The following is a 15,572-nucleotide window of genomic DNA, read 5'->3' on the forward strand; positions in this document are numbered from 1 at the left end:
CTTTTTTAAAGGTTCGATAAAATAAAAATACACTTATAAATTTATATTATAATAACAATTAAAATGAGAAAGAATATTTGAATAGGATATTATTTCAATAATTCATATGTATTTTTATCTTATTTGTATTGTTTAATATTGAACAAAATACAATATTAATTATATTCAACATCTAACTTCGTAACACATTTCAGAATTTCAAACGATAATTAAATACTAACGACTTGCATTATTACTAACTTAAACGCAATTATTACATTATTCGCAATTTTATTATCTAACGTTTACTAATACTATTAACGTAATTTGAATAAAAAGAAAAAATTCTATATTTGGAGTGAACAAGAATCTGCCACCTACGTTTCTTCTTCATTAAAAAGTTTAAAAAATTTGCCTTTTGTCGTTTAACGTTGTTATAAATAGAAGAGATTTTAGCATTCACGTTAATCTTATATGTAAAAATAAATTTTATTCAATTTACTTTGAAGGAACAACAGAAGGAACCCTTTATTGAAAACTTGCAGTCAATCTTTGAACTATAATCGACTTTTTAAATTGATGCTTAATTTAATGCCTCAAACAAAGTTAATCTTGTATCGTAATTCTATGAATATAACACAGAATGAACGTTTTCTATCAAAGTTTGCTGCTTATTAACTGTCTAAAGGAAGTATGTTAATATTTTTTTATATTTGTGTCAAAAATTATTAATATATCCGTATATGTATATTCGAATGGAAATATTCCACAATGGGCATATATTTATTGTCTATATGTTAATTTAATAGTGTCTAAGTACAGAAGATTCTAAACGTTTGAATGTTTCTTCAATCGCTTATATTAGGACACGTGTATTAGCAGAAAAAAAACAATAAAGAGAAATAATATAAATTTTGAAGTAAAATTGAAAACTATAATGTTTCTATCATATTCAAACAAATAGTACAATTTATGTTTGTATAATTTCATAATATGTATATTACGCACTGTACAGTACACCTCATTATTTTTCTCTTTGTACGAAAAGGATTATTAATCGAATACAATTTAAAATCGCTTTTGCAAATATGTAACAATAGTCGATTTTTATTATCATTAAATATTGCTGTATTTGAATACACACAAACACTTGTAACATTTTTAAAACGAATGTCGATATATAAATTAAATAGTAAACATAAAATAATGAAGTTTGCTTGATTAAATCCTATCATTATGTCAGTATCAGGACGGCGTAAAAGTGGATAAAAATTATAAATTTCTATTACTTAAAAGAAATGGAAATAATCACATGAAATTACAAATATTCGTAATTATAAATTAATAGTTTCTCTAGCTTTATCTTACCAAAGAAAAGTATAAAATTTTCTTTGGTCAAACCTCCACAACTTCTTTTAATCAAACATTAACAACATAACTAAAAATTATACATTTAAATTACGCAGACGCATTTATTACAGCATCAAGTTCAATCATTATAACATGAATATTTTTAAACGATACTCATAGTATTAAAATAAATTATTTGTACTCAATATGCATATCTCGTAATCACAATAGAATTTTGCTATGTATAAATAATGCATAAATTACATTTAAATAACACTTGTACAAGTAATATAAATTATGCGATGAAATATTTATCATTTTCGATTATAAAGTAAACATAATTATTGCACTCCTTACCTATAAAAAAAAAATGTTAATCCTTAACAATTTCTTAATTCTTCTGTATTTATATAAACTTTTAGTACAAATTACTTTATTATACATGTTTCATTATTATTAAATATTTAAGAAATTGGTAGATCATTAACTCTGCTAAAATCGATATTGCAACTTTACTACCTATATTCTACATTTTTATTACAATCAGTGTTAAATATTGCACAATGCTTGGTGTTAATTCTTTATCCTCTAAAAAATTTGTGTATATGTTATTTAATCTCTCTGTAATCGTTTGCTTTCTCTTTATAGAAATATTTTAAATAAGTTATTTATTACTTACTAAAATAGTGTACTAATATCAAGCTGTTTGGTCACGAAGACTCGTTAACAGTATAATTTTCTATTCTAACTACACTAATGTGCCAACAAAGTAGTACTACGTTTTATATTTCATTTACGGAACCATCAAATAAATATTTTATCGTCTGTTTCTACTTGTAAGGACTCTTTAACCAATTTCCGATAGTTTTGCAAATATTCTAAATTCACTTAAAAACACTGTGAAACTTCTACTTTATGTTGTACTGTATTAATTGTAAAAATAAATAATACATGTTCGCATTTAAACTTCATATACATATACCTAAATTATATGTGTGGTGCATTAACATGAGTTTCCTAAAAAATAATTCGTAAATATAACACAGATGTATTTGATTTTTTTCTGTAACTGTACACAAGTTTCAACTATATTAAACAGATTACAAGCATTGCTAACGTACTATACTAAACAAAATTATTCCAAGTCTTGTAGCATATGAACTTTGGGAATATTTGCATTCGGTCGAATATTATGCAGCTCATAAGTACAAATAAGTTTTCATAGATTATAATATTCCTATGGAAATTTTCATGGAAGTAACAACCTAACGATTGAACGATTGTTGATTGAACGAAATCTGTATTATTTGTAGCAATTTTAAACTATGTAAATGTAAATACGCGTGTATGCTCGCACATGATTTTAATTTGCTATCGAAACATTGTTTTGTACAATTCTATAAATGTTATTCTGCTTGTAGGAATAAATCTAACTAATAGTATATTTATTTAGTAAATGCAAATTCTATTTTCTTGCATAAAGTAGTTTCGCCAACAAATTTTTTGGAGTAGACTTTATGTAACCAAAGATTCATGCATTTCTCTATTCCCTGATTTCTTCGTAAAAGGTTACACAATCAGATTGTTCTTTGATAATCACTTTTGTCTGATTTCAATATTAAAAGTAACGCGTAATTATAACTGTTGATTGATTAATTGTATTAATCAAGCGCATATTGCTGTATTATGTAGTTTATAGAATTAGAAATCTAATATGGGTGTGTGTGTGTGTGTGTGTTACGAGTTAAATTTTATGCAAAATTTCCAAAGTCTTGTCCGTATCTTTATATTACAAAAGCCTCCATATGCAATTCTTAATTCTACTCTTTAACAATCGATACTCGTTAACGACAATTATATAAACCTAACACACTAGAAAAACCTAGTGTGTTAGACGCCTGTTTCATATAGTTTCTTGGCTGTTGACCGACTGAGAACTGCGCGATGTTTTTCGATTAATTGGTTCCAAGTAAGCTGCGGGTGCCCATCCTTCTATTCCAGTACCTATTAATTTTACAAACCACCAACCAGCACAACCGACCTTAAGAAGTTCTAGATTGTCTCCTTCGTGCATAGTAACTTCTGACTGTCCAACTGCACAATAATCAGCTAATGCTACGTATCTTCCACCCTAATTGGATACAATATTTCGGGCACGGTGTTAACTTCATCTAACTAATGGTTAAGCATTCAAAGCGAAAAAAACTTACAGGAGCTGGGCCAGGATTTTCACTAAAAGCGTCTTCGTCATCGGTATTACTGTTTTCCGAACTCCAAGCGACATCGTCTTCCGTTGATTGCGAGACGTCTGTAATGTGCGATATAACACTGCTACCATCGACCGAAAGAGTCCGTAGAGACCCGGAAACACTGCCTTGAGCTTCCCACGAAATTGTTTGCCGCAAAGGTCTATAAATATTTTTGTTAAATGTACGTTCAATTACCGTTGGCAAAGTTTTAAATTTAACGCACAACATACTTGTGGTTAGTCTTTCCAAGAGCAGAATTTTGTTTTCCCTTAAGTTCAGCTAATTGGGACATTAAAACACCTTTTATTTGACGCACCCAAGATTGTTTCACGTCAATGGTAGATGCCTGTATTGTATGTACTTCGGCTCGACCTTGAAGCCAAATTTCAAAACGCCTGGCATCGCCTTTGACCGATTCTGTTAGTCCAATTTGTGACATCTAACAAAAATGTAATTATATAACACGAGTAAAATTTAATGAAAATATTAAGAATCGTAAAAAATCACCTTCAAATATCTCTTAAAGTGGTATGTAGCTTTATTATGAGCTTGAGGTTTACTATGCTTACAAAATATAAGAGCCTTCTCATACAAGAAAATATGACGTTGAGATGGCTTTAACCTGAGAAGTCGTTCTCGTTTACTGCTACTCCATACACTGAAGGAGCCCTGTAGTAAGAGCTCACCTTGCGCATTTAAATCTCCCTACAAATAAGATTACAGCATAACACGTCATTGAACATGATTAAACAACAATACAAAGAAACATTGCACTTACGCCAAATCCAGTAATTGCAGTTTGATGCATACTATCGTTGACGCACTTTAATACGACTAACATACAGTCCAAGGCTTCTTGTAATTCAGTACAACATGATGGTTCGTCGCTATATTTCAAAAGATCTTTTAATAACAATTGGTATTTGGTTATACGTTGTACGGGTTTAAGAAGATACGCGGCAAGAGGTAACTTATGACCAAGCCTCTGTTGACAAGTTGCAAGAAACTGCGGCTCATTTTGGATCTGTTCTCGTAATCTTTCCGATCTTTGAATATTTTGACAGTAATAACTATATAATCTGAAGAACACTTCGCGCTAAAAATGAAAATATATTATCTAAGAATACTTTACATAATTTATTAAAAACCTATGTAAACAACTTACCCTTTGTACAAAACATAATGCAACAAGTTCAGTATTTGAAATACAATTCTCTAAATCCCTTAAAAACGTCTCTCCGTGAAAACTGTAAATATCTTCCAAGTTACCAAATAAAATATCCCCTTTGCCTACTAGTGCTGCCGGTATTAAATGTGCCATTGTTTCGTTTGTTAATTCCATTTTGTACCCCTTAATTATAGATCCTAACTCGGCAACGTAGATTCGTTCAGTTTCAACAAGTTCCGCCAAAACGTGTCCGCGTTTTAAACGTAAAGCTTCTACGTCTTTAGATTCACTTTCCGGCGATGATGATTCCCCTTCTATAGGACTCATTTCCATCTAAAAGAATGTAACGAATTATAGTTATTTACAATGCTATATTAAAAAAAAAAAAAGAAAAACAGACAATAGCTCTTTCTACCTTTGGCATAGTGTTAGCTTTTTTAAGAATTCTTCCAGGTTTCACGGTTTGAGGCAGTGATTGTAATGGCTTGACTGGTTCAGGTGTTACGGTTTGAACTGGTCTTGCTGGTTTAATCAATTGCTGCTTTAGTGTCATTATTCTTTTGTCGCACATTAAAGATACATCTTCTATTCTTTGCAAAACCTAATGCACACGTTTCGTGAAATAAGTAAAATATTTTACATTTACATTTGCTGACACTGTCATCAAATCGCCGAGATAAAAATAATTTTCCATACTTGAGTAATAAGAGCTTTTGTTTCAGGCATTACGAAGTCTTGAAAAATACATCTGGGATGATGAAATTCTTCCGCGGCTTCTATCAATTCTTGCAATTCTTGAAGCGCTTGGTCAGGCGGTGTTATATTATTTTGCGATGCAAGTAATTCTATTCCACGTGTACACCACGTATTTGCCTATTATGTGTATATGTAGAAATAAATTTACGTTTTGTAACCGAGTTAACACTAGAAATTCTATTCCTAAATACTTTGTAAGTTGTAAATAGTTACTTTATCTATTCGTTCCATAAGTTCTCTGCATTTAGTCAACATGTGCAGTCGCCTTTCCAATCTTTGACTCAAAATAGTACAAATCCTCTGTAATTCCACGCACTTGGGTTCTACGACGTCCGTTGGGCATTGGTGTCTTCCGGACAACAGTTGCTGACCAGCTGATATCACTTCCTCCGCACGTTCTATATCTCCCTATAAATTTATGTAACTTTATTTATGTTTAACAAACGTTGAAATCACATTAACAAGAAAACTACAAACAGTTATTGAATTTTTTTCATTAAATGTATATTATTCGTCTAAAAAAGTATTCCAAAAAAAAAAAGATACTATCTTACGTGCAGTGCAAAGTGAGAAATAACAATGATATTCATTCTCAAAGACCCATCATGCCAGTACAAGGCATGAATTAAATCCCTATTTCTTTTATTCATTGACAATTTTTAAATTTACGTATACACATGTATATACATTTACCAAGAGAACGACACAGATAGAGATTTAATTCACAAACCCATAAAAAAACTGCTAGAAGTAATATGTTTCTTATTTTATCTTAAGGTATATTAAACACAGGATTTAATATTTGAAATACTAAATTATTATCACTGTGTTAAAAAATGTAAATCTATTACAAAATATATGTATTTTGTTGAGTGGATTGCTTACCAAGACCCAAATCCACATGGTATGCAACAAATAGGACTATCGACAAAATGAGGAAAGCGGTGCAAAGTAACATTTGTGCATGGTGTGCATTATATGGATATGTGACTGCTTATAAATGTATCCAAACCAGAATTTACATTGTACATGGAATCGTTTATTAGCTGTATTTAATAAAAACGCATTAAAATGATTTCATACATGGCTGAAATATGGACCACCTTAGAATATACATATGTATAGAAATATCATAGTTAGCAAGAAAAGAATGTTACTTAATACAGTATTGGATCAAATAATATAATATTATACTGGTTTGGATATTACACCTTGTTGCTTTAAGTGCATTGTAAACATTCTCAAACTTAAAGCCATTAGTATTCTATCATTGATATTTTTTTTAATTATGTAATTTCATTAACTGTGCATGATTGAGAGCGACACGTGTTATAATAATTCACGTGTGGTAATACTTTTTAAACTGATACTAAATATATGACACATGAATGTTATTTTCTCATGTATTAAAAAATATCTATTTAGGCTGGAACATTTATTATGTATTTGTTGCTTCGCATCATAAGTTTAAATAGGTGTTTTTGTTTAACAATATAAAATGGTGCAGATATCAGTAAAAGAATGGTACATACTCTACAAATTCGTTGAAACGCCAATGTGTCGCAAAGTAATTGTTCAACTCTTGCTTGAGTTTCTCCTACTTCTGTCATATCTTCTATCGTTTTTAAATGTTGGTCCAATGTTGCTTGTAATTCTCTAAAGTCGGCTTCAAATTGTCTCAAGGCTAGACAGTGCCTCAAACGAGAACTGTGATGTGACCAAAATAAGTCAAAGGTACGTTCTGTTTCTTCTAATTGAACAAGTAATCTGGAAACGAAAATAATGTCATGTTATTTTTTAATCATAAACAATATAATTCATGAATTCGTTCTTAAATTAAACTATCTCGCACCTTTCTACTGCTGCAACATTTCCTAATCTATCAGCCGTTCCCTTGCCATTTACTTGCCGTACACTGTCCAAAAGTGCTTCGCCGTGTCTGGCAGCACTAAGAATTTCTTCCTTTAATTCATTGTACTCGACTTGTTGTTGGGACAGTAAAGATGTTGTTGCAACAGTATTATTGGGAAATTCAATCTCGGCTAAGCGCCGTGTAAAAGAATCCAATGCGAAAGATACGTCTTGTGTCATTGATGAGAACTTTTCTAAACTCTGCAAGGAATAGAAATAAAATTAAAATTGCACAGTAGGTATTTCTATATTGCCTTTCTCTATTTTATAGACTAGATTCTTACAATTCTGTTTTGTATCCAAGTGTGATGGCAATATGGTAGATTACCACCAAGCTGCTCAGTCAGCTGATCTTTGTCTATAAACTCATGAAGTTCAACAATATTTGCTAAAAATATAACTCTGAACTTGAACTCTTCTCGAAATAATTTATTTGACACTTCGGAAATAGCTTTTTGTAAAAATCCAACTGGACGTAGAACGTATGCTACATGCACTAAACCAGGAAAAAAACCCTAAAGTATAAAATAATTATATTAACAAGTTTAGTTTCATATTAATTTTACTTTTTAATTATATCTTTTTATACATATACTTACAGAGATTTTTAATAAGACAGTTTTCACTGTGTTCCATTTATCATTTCTTCTATCAATTATTAAATGAAACCCAAGATCAGCTTCTTGTAAACTGAAAATCATCGGTAATACTTTTAAATAATTAAGATTTGTGGATACATAATAATAATAATAATAATAATAATAATAATAATAGTGAAAAGTGAAATCTTACGTTGGCACGGAAGTAAGATACAGCATGAGACGTTGATAATCCAAGTCAGTTAAATTGTGAAAATTACCATTATCGGGAAAAGTAATTATTGGACAGCCCTCTCGAGTTTTTCCTCCTACGGATATGTAAAAAATATACAATTAAAATCAAAGACTAATTATTGAATGATACTTTTCACTAATATTAGCAAGAATGAGCATCAATTACCTGCTATAATAGCATACTGTGATTGGAGAAGGTCTGCAACATCTCGGATTGCCAAATCCCCATTTTCAATCTCACCAGTCATACTTTCTACATCTTCTGTAAAACATCAATCTAATTTAATTACATTACACAGATTTAACAGACTTACTGGATTGAAAATATAAATGTACACTATACGATACACATGATACTAAATAACTGGAATATCAATGTGGCGTATAACTTATACTGCTTATACTATTTACATTTTTGCATATGATAAATTTAAACAGTAAATTTAGTGTATAAACTTTGTAAGCTTCTTTCAAACACAAGTAACTCTTGTAAGACATTATTGTTACAAGTATATAACTGTTTAAAGAAATTACTTCAATCAAGATATGGTCTTATGTTATTACAATTTGCAGTGATGATCACTTATGTAATATTTACTGTATGTGACTGAGACCTCAGAGTGCACTCATATGACCTTGCTCACTCCAACTAACTGAAACAGTTCTCTGTTGTACCTACAACATTTCTGTTGTAACTGTAAACCAAGAGGCTCTCAAACTTAAACTCAACACTAAATGATCAATGTGAAATTTAATTCCTACAAAAAAAAATTATTATACTAAAAAAAAGTAAAATCTTTTCGTAAAGTTTTTCTTTTGTTTCATTCCCCCCATAGTTTCCAAATCAATCAAACCCTAGTTTAATTTAAGTTAAAAAACTATTATAAGCTTAGTACATAATAATGAAAAGAAACGAACAAATCTATAAATTGCAAAAATACAAATTATTTATTGCTCATATTATTTATTACACATCTGTGTTGTATAAAATGTAAACATTAACATAAAACAATTATACATTAAATTCTTAACTTTTATAAAGACTTATTTTACACGTTTGACTTTTTGTTGGAGTAAGATATTTTATAAGAGGATATTATACATTAGTTACAATATGTCCCATACTTAAATATATATTTTCACTTTTTTATATAAAAATATAGGACATGAATTTGCATAAAATACTTCTGAAACACGTAGAAGAGCTTTGTGTAATCTATTCCAACTATATTATATAATACATTGTATCATTAAATATGTTTATAAGGATTGACTACTTGACTTTCAAACAAATATTTATCAACTTCTAACAGGTTTCCATCTCTTATATAATTAATACTGCTTTTTTCAATATAAAGGAGTAATACCAGTAACTTTATGGAATACTTATTGAATAACGATCATATATTTATGTCAATATATGTAAAAAACAAAGAAAAATCAATTATAATATTTTTTATAGACATAATTTCTATAAATTATTGCTATAAAACATGAGACTTTTCAAAGCAACATAGTTGAATAAAAGAATGGCGACATTTTATTAAAAAAAACAATGGATAAGTATTATAAGACATAAATCTGTAATTATCTTAGACAAAGGACCCTTCATTTTATTATATAAACTATAAATTACTTCTTCTTCAATATAAAGTGTGATGTTTAAAGTATCACTTAAATATTTATTTTCCATGTATATGTATATATTATTACATATATTATTTTCTTAATCATATTTAAATATTAAATATAAAGATTTCTGTTTTTAAATAGCATTTACTTTAGTTAAAGTGATAGGCAATGCTGGTTTATTGACTAGAAGCCCACTTGTAGTTATCTGATAACTCATACCATCCTGTAATTTGCTGACTGGTGTCAAAAAATAAGTATCACTTTGTCCTGTTTCACTAGCAATTAATAAAGGTAATAAGGCACCATCCTCTGTTATTAAGTCTGCTGACTCGGACAATTTTTCACCGATCAGTTCTTTCTTTTCCGAGTCAGTCTTACTACACCCTTGATTTTGTACACTTTGATTTCTAACTAAAAATTCTAATTTTGCAAACTTGACTTGTGGAAATTGAACTTTCATAAATCTTCTGAACGTCGAATACCCCATTATTTTAATATTAGGTGACATTTTCCTACAATACTGTATGTACAAATCATACACTACTTTGCGAGTAACATCCGATGGAAGGTGTAACTGTGCATTTTTAGCAACTTTAGTCTTTTGTTTTGCTTCCTGCAATTCAATAAAATTTTTTAAGAATTCTGTCGCAATTTTATAAATATCTAAAGAAAATGTGTTGTGCGGAATCTTTCCATGATTGCCATGAACTCTTGGTGTGACGCCATGAGTCATTAAGTGTTTCCTAATTCTTTTTATTTGATAATGCGTACAGTTTTCCAAGTATAAAAAAGCATCTAAACAAACTCTACGACCTTGATACACATACTGTGCACGTAATCTACGTCGTTCTGTATGTCTTGCTGTTTCATATGGATTTGTCAAACAAGCCATAGTAACACCCATTAAATACATATCATGTTCAGCCTTTGTTAATTCTGCGATATTCAATCTATGCCGATACACAGTTTCAGGATTTAATCCTTTAAAACATTGATCATCTTGACATTCGCATCCTCGCTTAAATCGTTCTAATACTTGTGCTGGGCTATCCTCTAACTTTGTGGAGTCATAACTTGATTCCCCTTCAGATTTGGATTTCTTCACCTTAATTTTAGTCAAACTTTTCTTTGGTTTGGTAGAAATATTTGTCGCATCCGTGTGTACTACCTGTAATAATACAAACTTATTCATATTGTGTAAACTTTAATTTAACATTCAAATTCTTTAAGATATTTTCTTTCATAAAACTTAAAACAGATATTCACTTACCTTTTCTTTTGTTTGTGTATATGTCAATTCATCATTGACCATACATTGACAATTAGATACCTGTTTTTTTTTATTTTTTTCACATAAAATGTCTGGAGTTGTAATAACACCTTCTTGCACTTGCATCTCATTTTTTTCACACAAATTAGCATCCATGTTCAACCAAACTTTATACAATGATGTGCCTTTTAACACTTTCTGGTAAACATCAATATTTCAAAGGTAACTCGAATAAAAAATAAGTTATTATATATTTACGAAATACCGTATGACAAGAAATTTCAAACGAAAACATTCTAAACAAATGATCAGCTGATTACAGTTTCGTTTAATGTACATGCCAATGTGAAATTTTATCGTGAAATTAACAATTCCTCGAGAACAGGAAAAATACAGTAGTAAACAAAATTATTTTAACGGACGTTACATAAATAGGAAACGAATACGTATCAATTTTTTATAATTTCTTGTATAAAGATACATGAAAAAAAGAAAGAAAGAAAGAAATTCGACACCAACAAGGTTGAGAATCGCTATCTATGACGACGGCTTTCCAACTTTGATCTTTATGGTACGTGGCACGTCAAAGTTTACTTACCTTTTCTCGACTCAACTTTGTGATTATCTTCGCAAAGTCAACGATATTATGTTTTAAAAGGTACCACATTTACAAATGTGTAGTTTCGCGGTACAAATTGTTCGTGATTCTCGATATACCGGTTGATATTGTGAAGCACCACGCTCAATGATATGGCGAACGTAGTTTGTAACATTGCATGGAGGGGATAACAGGTCCAGTCCCGTACATACAGGATCAGTTTCTACGTTGCAACTCGAGCGAATACAGGATGTTCCTGAAACGCTTCACCGGACTTTACTAACGTACATATTCTATTAATTGCGCCAAAGAAAAAATATTAAACGTTTAAAAATCTTGCGAATGTATTTTTTGAGTCATAGATACTGAGAATTATACATATAGTCGCGAAACAACTCGAACACGTTCGATTGAATTATCGAATATGTTGAACGTTGATTTTGCTCGTGTATCGCAAACAAATGTATAAGAACGATAGTAGTAATTAAATATTAAGGAATTTTTTAATCTGCCCGTCAATCAATAACAGTGTTTCAAGAAGCTCGTCTCCTAGTTTTAAAAGAAAAGACTCGGAAAGAGAAGAGTCGCGGATCTCTATTTTTATCAGTACAATTAATAGAATACGCTATTCAAGTTTAGTTAAACATTTAGAAACACCCTGCAGGTAGGACGATAATGTATCACTTTATAACTTTATCGTGATAAATCTTAAACATTATCGTCAAGCATAGATTGTATAAATTTTTAATCCGACAACGTTGACAAAACTGAGCATACAAAGATACATACATGCAGTACAAATGTTACAACATAGATAAATACATAGTCAAATATTTAAAAAGTAAGCCACTTTATTATCGACTTGTAACGTTTATCTGGGCGTGTTGAATTATCGATTAATAAATTGTAAAACATCTTGACGCGGGTGTGAACAATGTGATCAATATTAAAGTGTAAACACGTAGGTACGTACAAACGCATAAACTGTATGCATAAGAAATTAATGAATATCCATAATTAAATTAATTTTCTATAAAATATTTATACAGAAAGTTTATAAATAATTATGGCATCGGTTATTTGTAACAAGCATACTGTAATAACCAGTACGTAAACAAATAAGATATTTCCATAAATCAATAATCCGTTTATAATTATGAAAAGAGAACTGGAATGATCGCTTACGTCGTTAGCGTTTCTAATTACATCATTGTTAACGTCCATTCGTGTTGAATTAATTTAGTAGTAGAAAAAACACGTATAATTCACTCAAACCTGCACATTTCGTGGAGCAGTGCTGATGACAGGGACAATTGCAGCTGTGCACGGACTTTCGTCGTAGAATCATATCGTTCTTTATCACACAGTCAATTTCTATGCGCTTGAAAACGTCACGTGGTATTATCAGTAAAGGTTGACGTGCAGCAGTTCGGTTTATTTGTTTTCAAGGGAGTATTTTATTACCGACGCGGCGAGTCAGGCTAATTTGTCGCGTACGTCGATTTAACGGAATCTGATAGCGACGCCGGTGCCTGTTTGTCGTTCGAACATTGCAGCCGGTATTTTCGATTGATCCCTATACACCTCGATTGTCTCGACAGAACTGCGTCGCTTATCACTCCACGTAACGATAAAAAGAACCGTGAATCAAGAAACAGATTATGGCCACATTGGTTACGCGATCCGTAGAAATGCAATTAATGGCGATACATCGAGTCGATATTTCCTTCACGAGGCTACTAAATACATCTTGCATCCCTGCAGTGTTACAACTCCTCGTCATGAGCGGCAACGATATTAAGCGACGACCTCTAGCGAAACCTAATCGAGTTACAATACACCGTAATGCCGGTTCACGAATTTTCACGATGGTGTCAAAAGCAAGACCATAGACATATGTATTCGGATAGATTGCGCGACTAGCGACAAAAAACTCGAAGACAACATAAAAGAGAGAGAACAGTAGTGGTGTCCATGTGCCTCTTTTTAACTCGTGCGTAAAGTGGCGACAGATATTAAAAATAGTGCCGTGTATCGTAAACTTTATCATCATCTCGTTCTCTAATCATTTACTCCCTCTCTTCCTGTGATGCGTGACACCCCCCCCCCCCCCCCTACACACACAAAAAGAGAGAGAGAGAGAGCCTATCTCTGTTCTTCGATGTATGCTTCAAAACGCGCCCTGAAGAAGGGGCAGTTTATCTGTACATACAAGTCTATGGACAAAATGAAACAACCAATCACGAAAGACTCGATTTCTAAAGAGGGATAGCTGGGGGTAGCAACACGTGACTTGCAGCGTGTCATTGTCAAACTGTACGATACAATCGAAACAAATTTAATATTACTTGATAATTATTTCACCGTTAACATAGAAACGTGTCTGATCACCAGAAATATTGCTATTGTTTCATTAAATGCATTGGTGCAATCTAAAACAACCAGCAGTACAAATGTTTTTGCTATTGATTTCATAAAAATGCAAATTTTAACGCATAATTGGAAAAAAACGCATAAAAATATTCGCTTTTTAAATGTGACGTATATTATACATGTGCATGAATTATTTTGTTATCTTACAATGAACATTAGTGATACGTCAGTGTAAATACATTTGCATACAATTATAACGAACGGCATACGTGTGTTATTATAATTTTACAATGCAATAAATGTGTAAACTTTAAAATATGATATTTAAAAAATATTAACTGATATAATTTTATAAACATTCTTAATACATCAAGGATGTAGAAAGAGTACATGGAAAATTTGATGTAGATGTATTTGGACCACTAAATTATTAGAAAATGGGTGCATAGAAATGTGTGAGAAACGCCCGAAAAATCAATCGACAGCAAGTGAAAAAAAAAACTGTTGATTTTCTGCTGGAAAAAAGAAAGGGCAGAAGGAACAGTAGAAGGCGGCCAAAATTCAAATGCGATGGAACAATACACCGTGACAAAGTTACAGCGGAAACTCACCAGCCTCCAAGATTTCGAGATCCAGATTCCCACTTCGACTGTGACTGATACTACTGCTGCAAGCATTGTAGCTAGATCTATGAGATTCCTCCATAGCACGGGAGGCACTGCGTTTGAACTGTTCCAGAAAACTGTCTATTTGATTTTCGATGCTGGTCGGTGAGCTGGCCATCTTTTTACGCGCCACTCCTCGGTGAACGTCAACGTGCTGGAGATGGAGATGAGAGCTGATCTCATAGGTATGAATTTTTACGGCCGTCGCAGCACTAATTTTGGCCAATGGATTGGCCACATTTTATGGCATCGAAAGAGCCACTCCAAAATCAAAAGAATTATAGCGCGCGAGCGAACGTATCGCTGTAATTTCGACCGCTGTCGTACCTTCTTCTGCTACACGATGCATGTTTGTTTGTCATCGAGGAACGCCCGGAACTGAAACGACGCATCGCTCACTGCAGTGTTTTCGCGGCAGGTGTCGCGAACGGCTGTAAAATTCGCGCGCATGGATTATTCAGCTGCCATTGTACTGCGCCTGTTCGTTACAATTTCAAGTTTGCATTCGATTCATGTACTACGGTAAGTGATCGACTATATATCAAGAAGTGAAAAGGTTCTGAAAATAACTGTTTCAAAGTGTTATATGTATATCGGTTTTTACCAAACAGTTATAAACGGGGATTTTACATAAATATGATTTTGATACTGATATTATTCCAACAAAGCTATACCGAAACCGATATAGCCCAAAAGTATTTTTTTTAGAACGATTTGAAATTTTTTTTTTTCGCCGAAAAATTTAGGCACCTACCCCCTGTCGATTTTTCTTAAAAATTAGTTTTTCG

General features: G+C 31.6%; 2 protein-coding genes across 5 annotated transcripts; both read right to left on the reverse strand.

Moving 5' to 3' along the window:
* Positions 1 to 943: 943 nt before the first annotated feature.
* LOC143341928 (guanine nucleotide exchange factor DBS) lies at positions 944 to 15,167 on the reverse strand. 4 transcript variants are annotated; one of them, XM_076765342.1, is made up of 16 exons: positions 14,731 to 15,167; positions 8,413 to 8,508; positions 8,206 to 8,320; positions 8,013 to 8,103; positions 7,698 to 7,928; positions 7,355 to 7,614; positions 7,035 to 7,269; positions 5,716 to 5,910; positions 5,443 to 5,619; positions 5,162 to 5,347; positions 4,744 to 5,079; positions 4,357 to 4,674; positions 4,086 to 4,283; positions 3,809 to 4,017; positions 3,540 to 3,738; positions 944 to 3,460 (listed from the first exon to the last, which is right to left on the reverse strand). In XM_076765342.1, the coding sequence occupies exons 1-16, from the start codon at positions 14,900 to 14,902 to the stop codon at positions 3,233 to 3,235; spliced, it is 3,246 nt and encodes a 1,081-aa protein (XP_076621457.1). In that variant the 5' UTR covers positions 14,903 to 15,167; the 3' UTR covers positions 944 to 3,232. The 4 variants fall into 4 exon arrangements, with proteins under 4 accessions (XP_076621457.1, XP_076621458.1, XP_076621459.1 ...); XM_076765343.1 differs by lacking the exon at positions 14,731 to 15,167 and adding an exon at positions 13,022 to 13,815; XM_076765344.1 differs by lacking the exon at positions 14,731 to 15,167 and adding an exon at positions 8,658 to 8,951.
* Positions 9,763 to 13,096, reverse strand: LOC143341934 (uncharacterized). The gene is made up of 3 exons (XM_076765353.1): positions 11,747 to 13,096; positions 11,149 to 11,346; positions 9,763 to 11,046 (listed from the first exon to the last, which is right to left on the reverse strand). Exons 1-3 carry the CDS (start codon positions 11,813 to 11,815, stop codon positions 10,012 to 10,014), a joined length of 1,302 nt encoding a protein of 433 aa, XP_076621468.1. The 5' UTR covers positions 11,816 to 13,096; the 3' UTR covers positions 9,763 to 10,011.
* Positions 15,168 to 15,572: the final 405 nt, after the last annotated feature.

The sequence above is a fragment of the Colletes latitarsis genome, chromosome 5 (assembly GCF_051014445.1).
Source record: "Colletes latitarsis isolate SP2378_abdomen chromosome 5, iyColLati1, whole genome shotgun sequence".
In the NCBI taxonomy this organism is placed as follows: domain Eukaryota; kingdom Metazoa; phylum Arthropoda; class Insecta; order Hymenoptera; family Colletidae; genus Colletes; species Colletes latitarsis.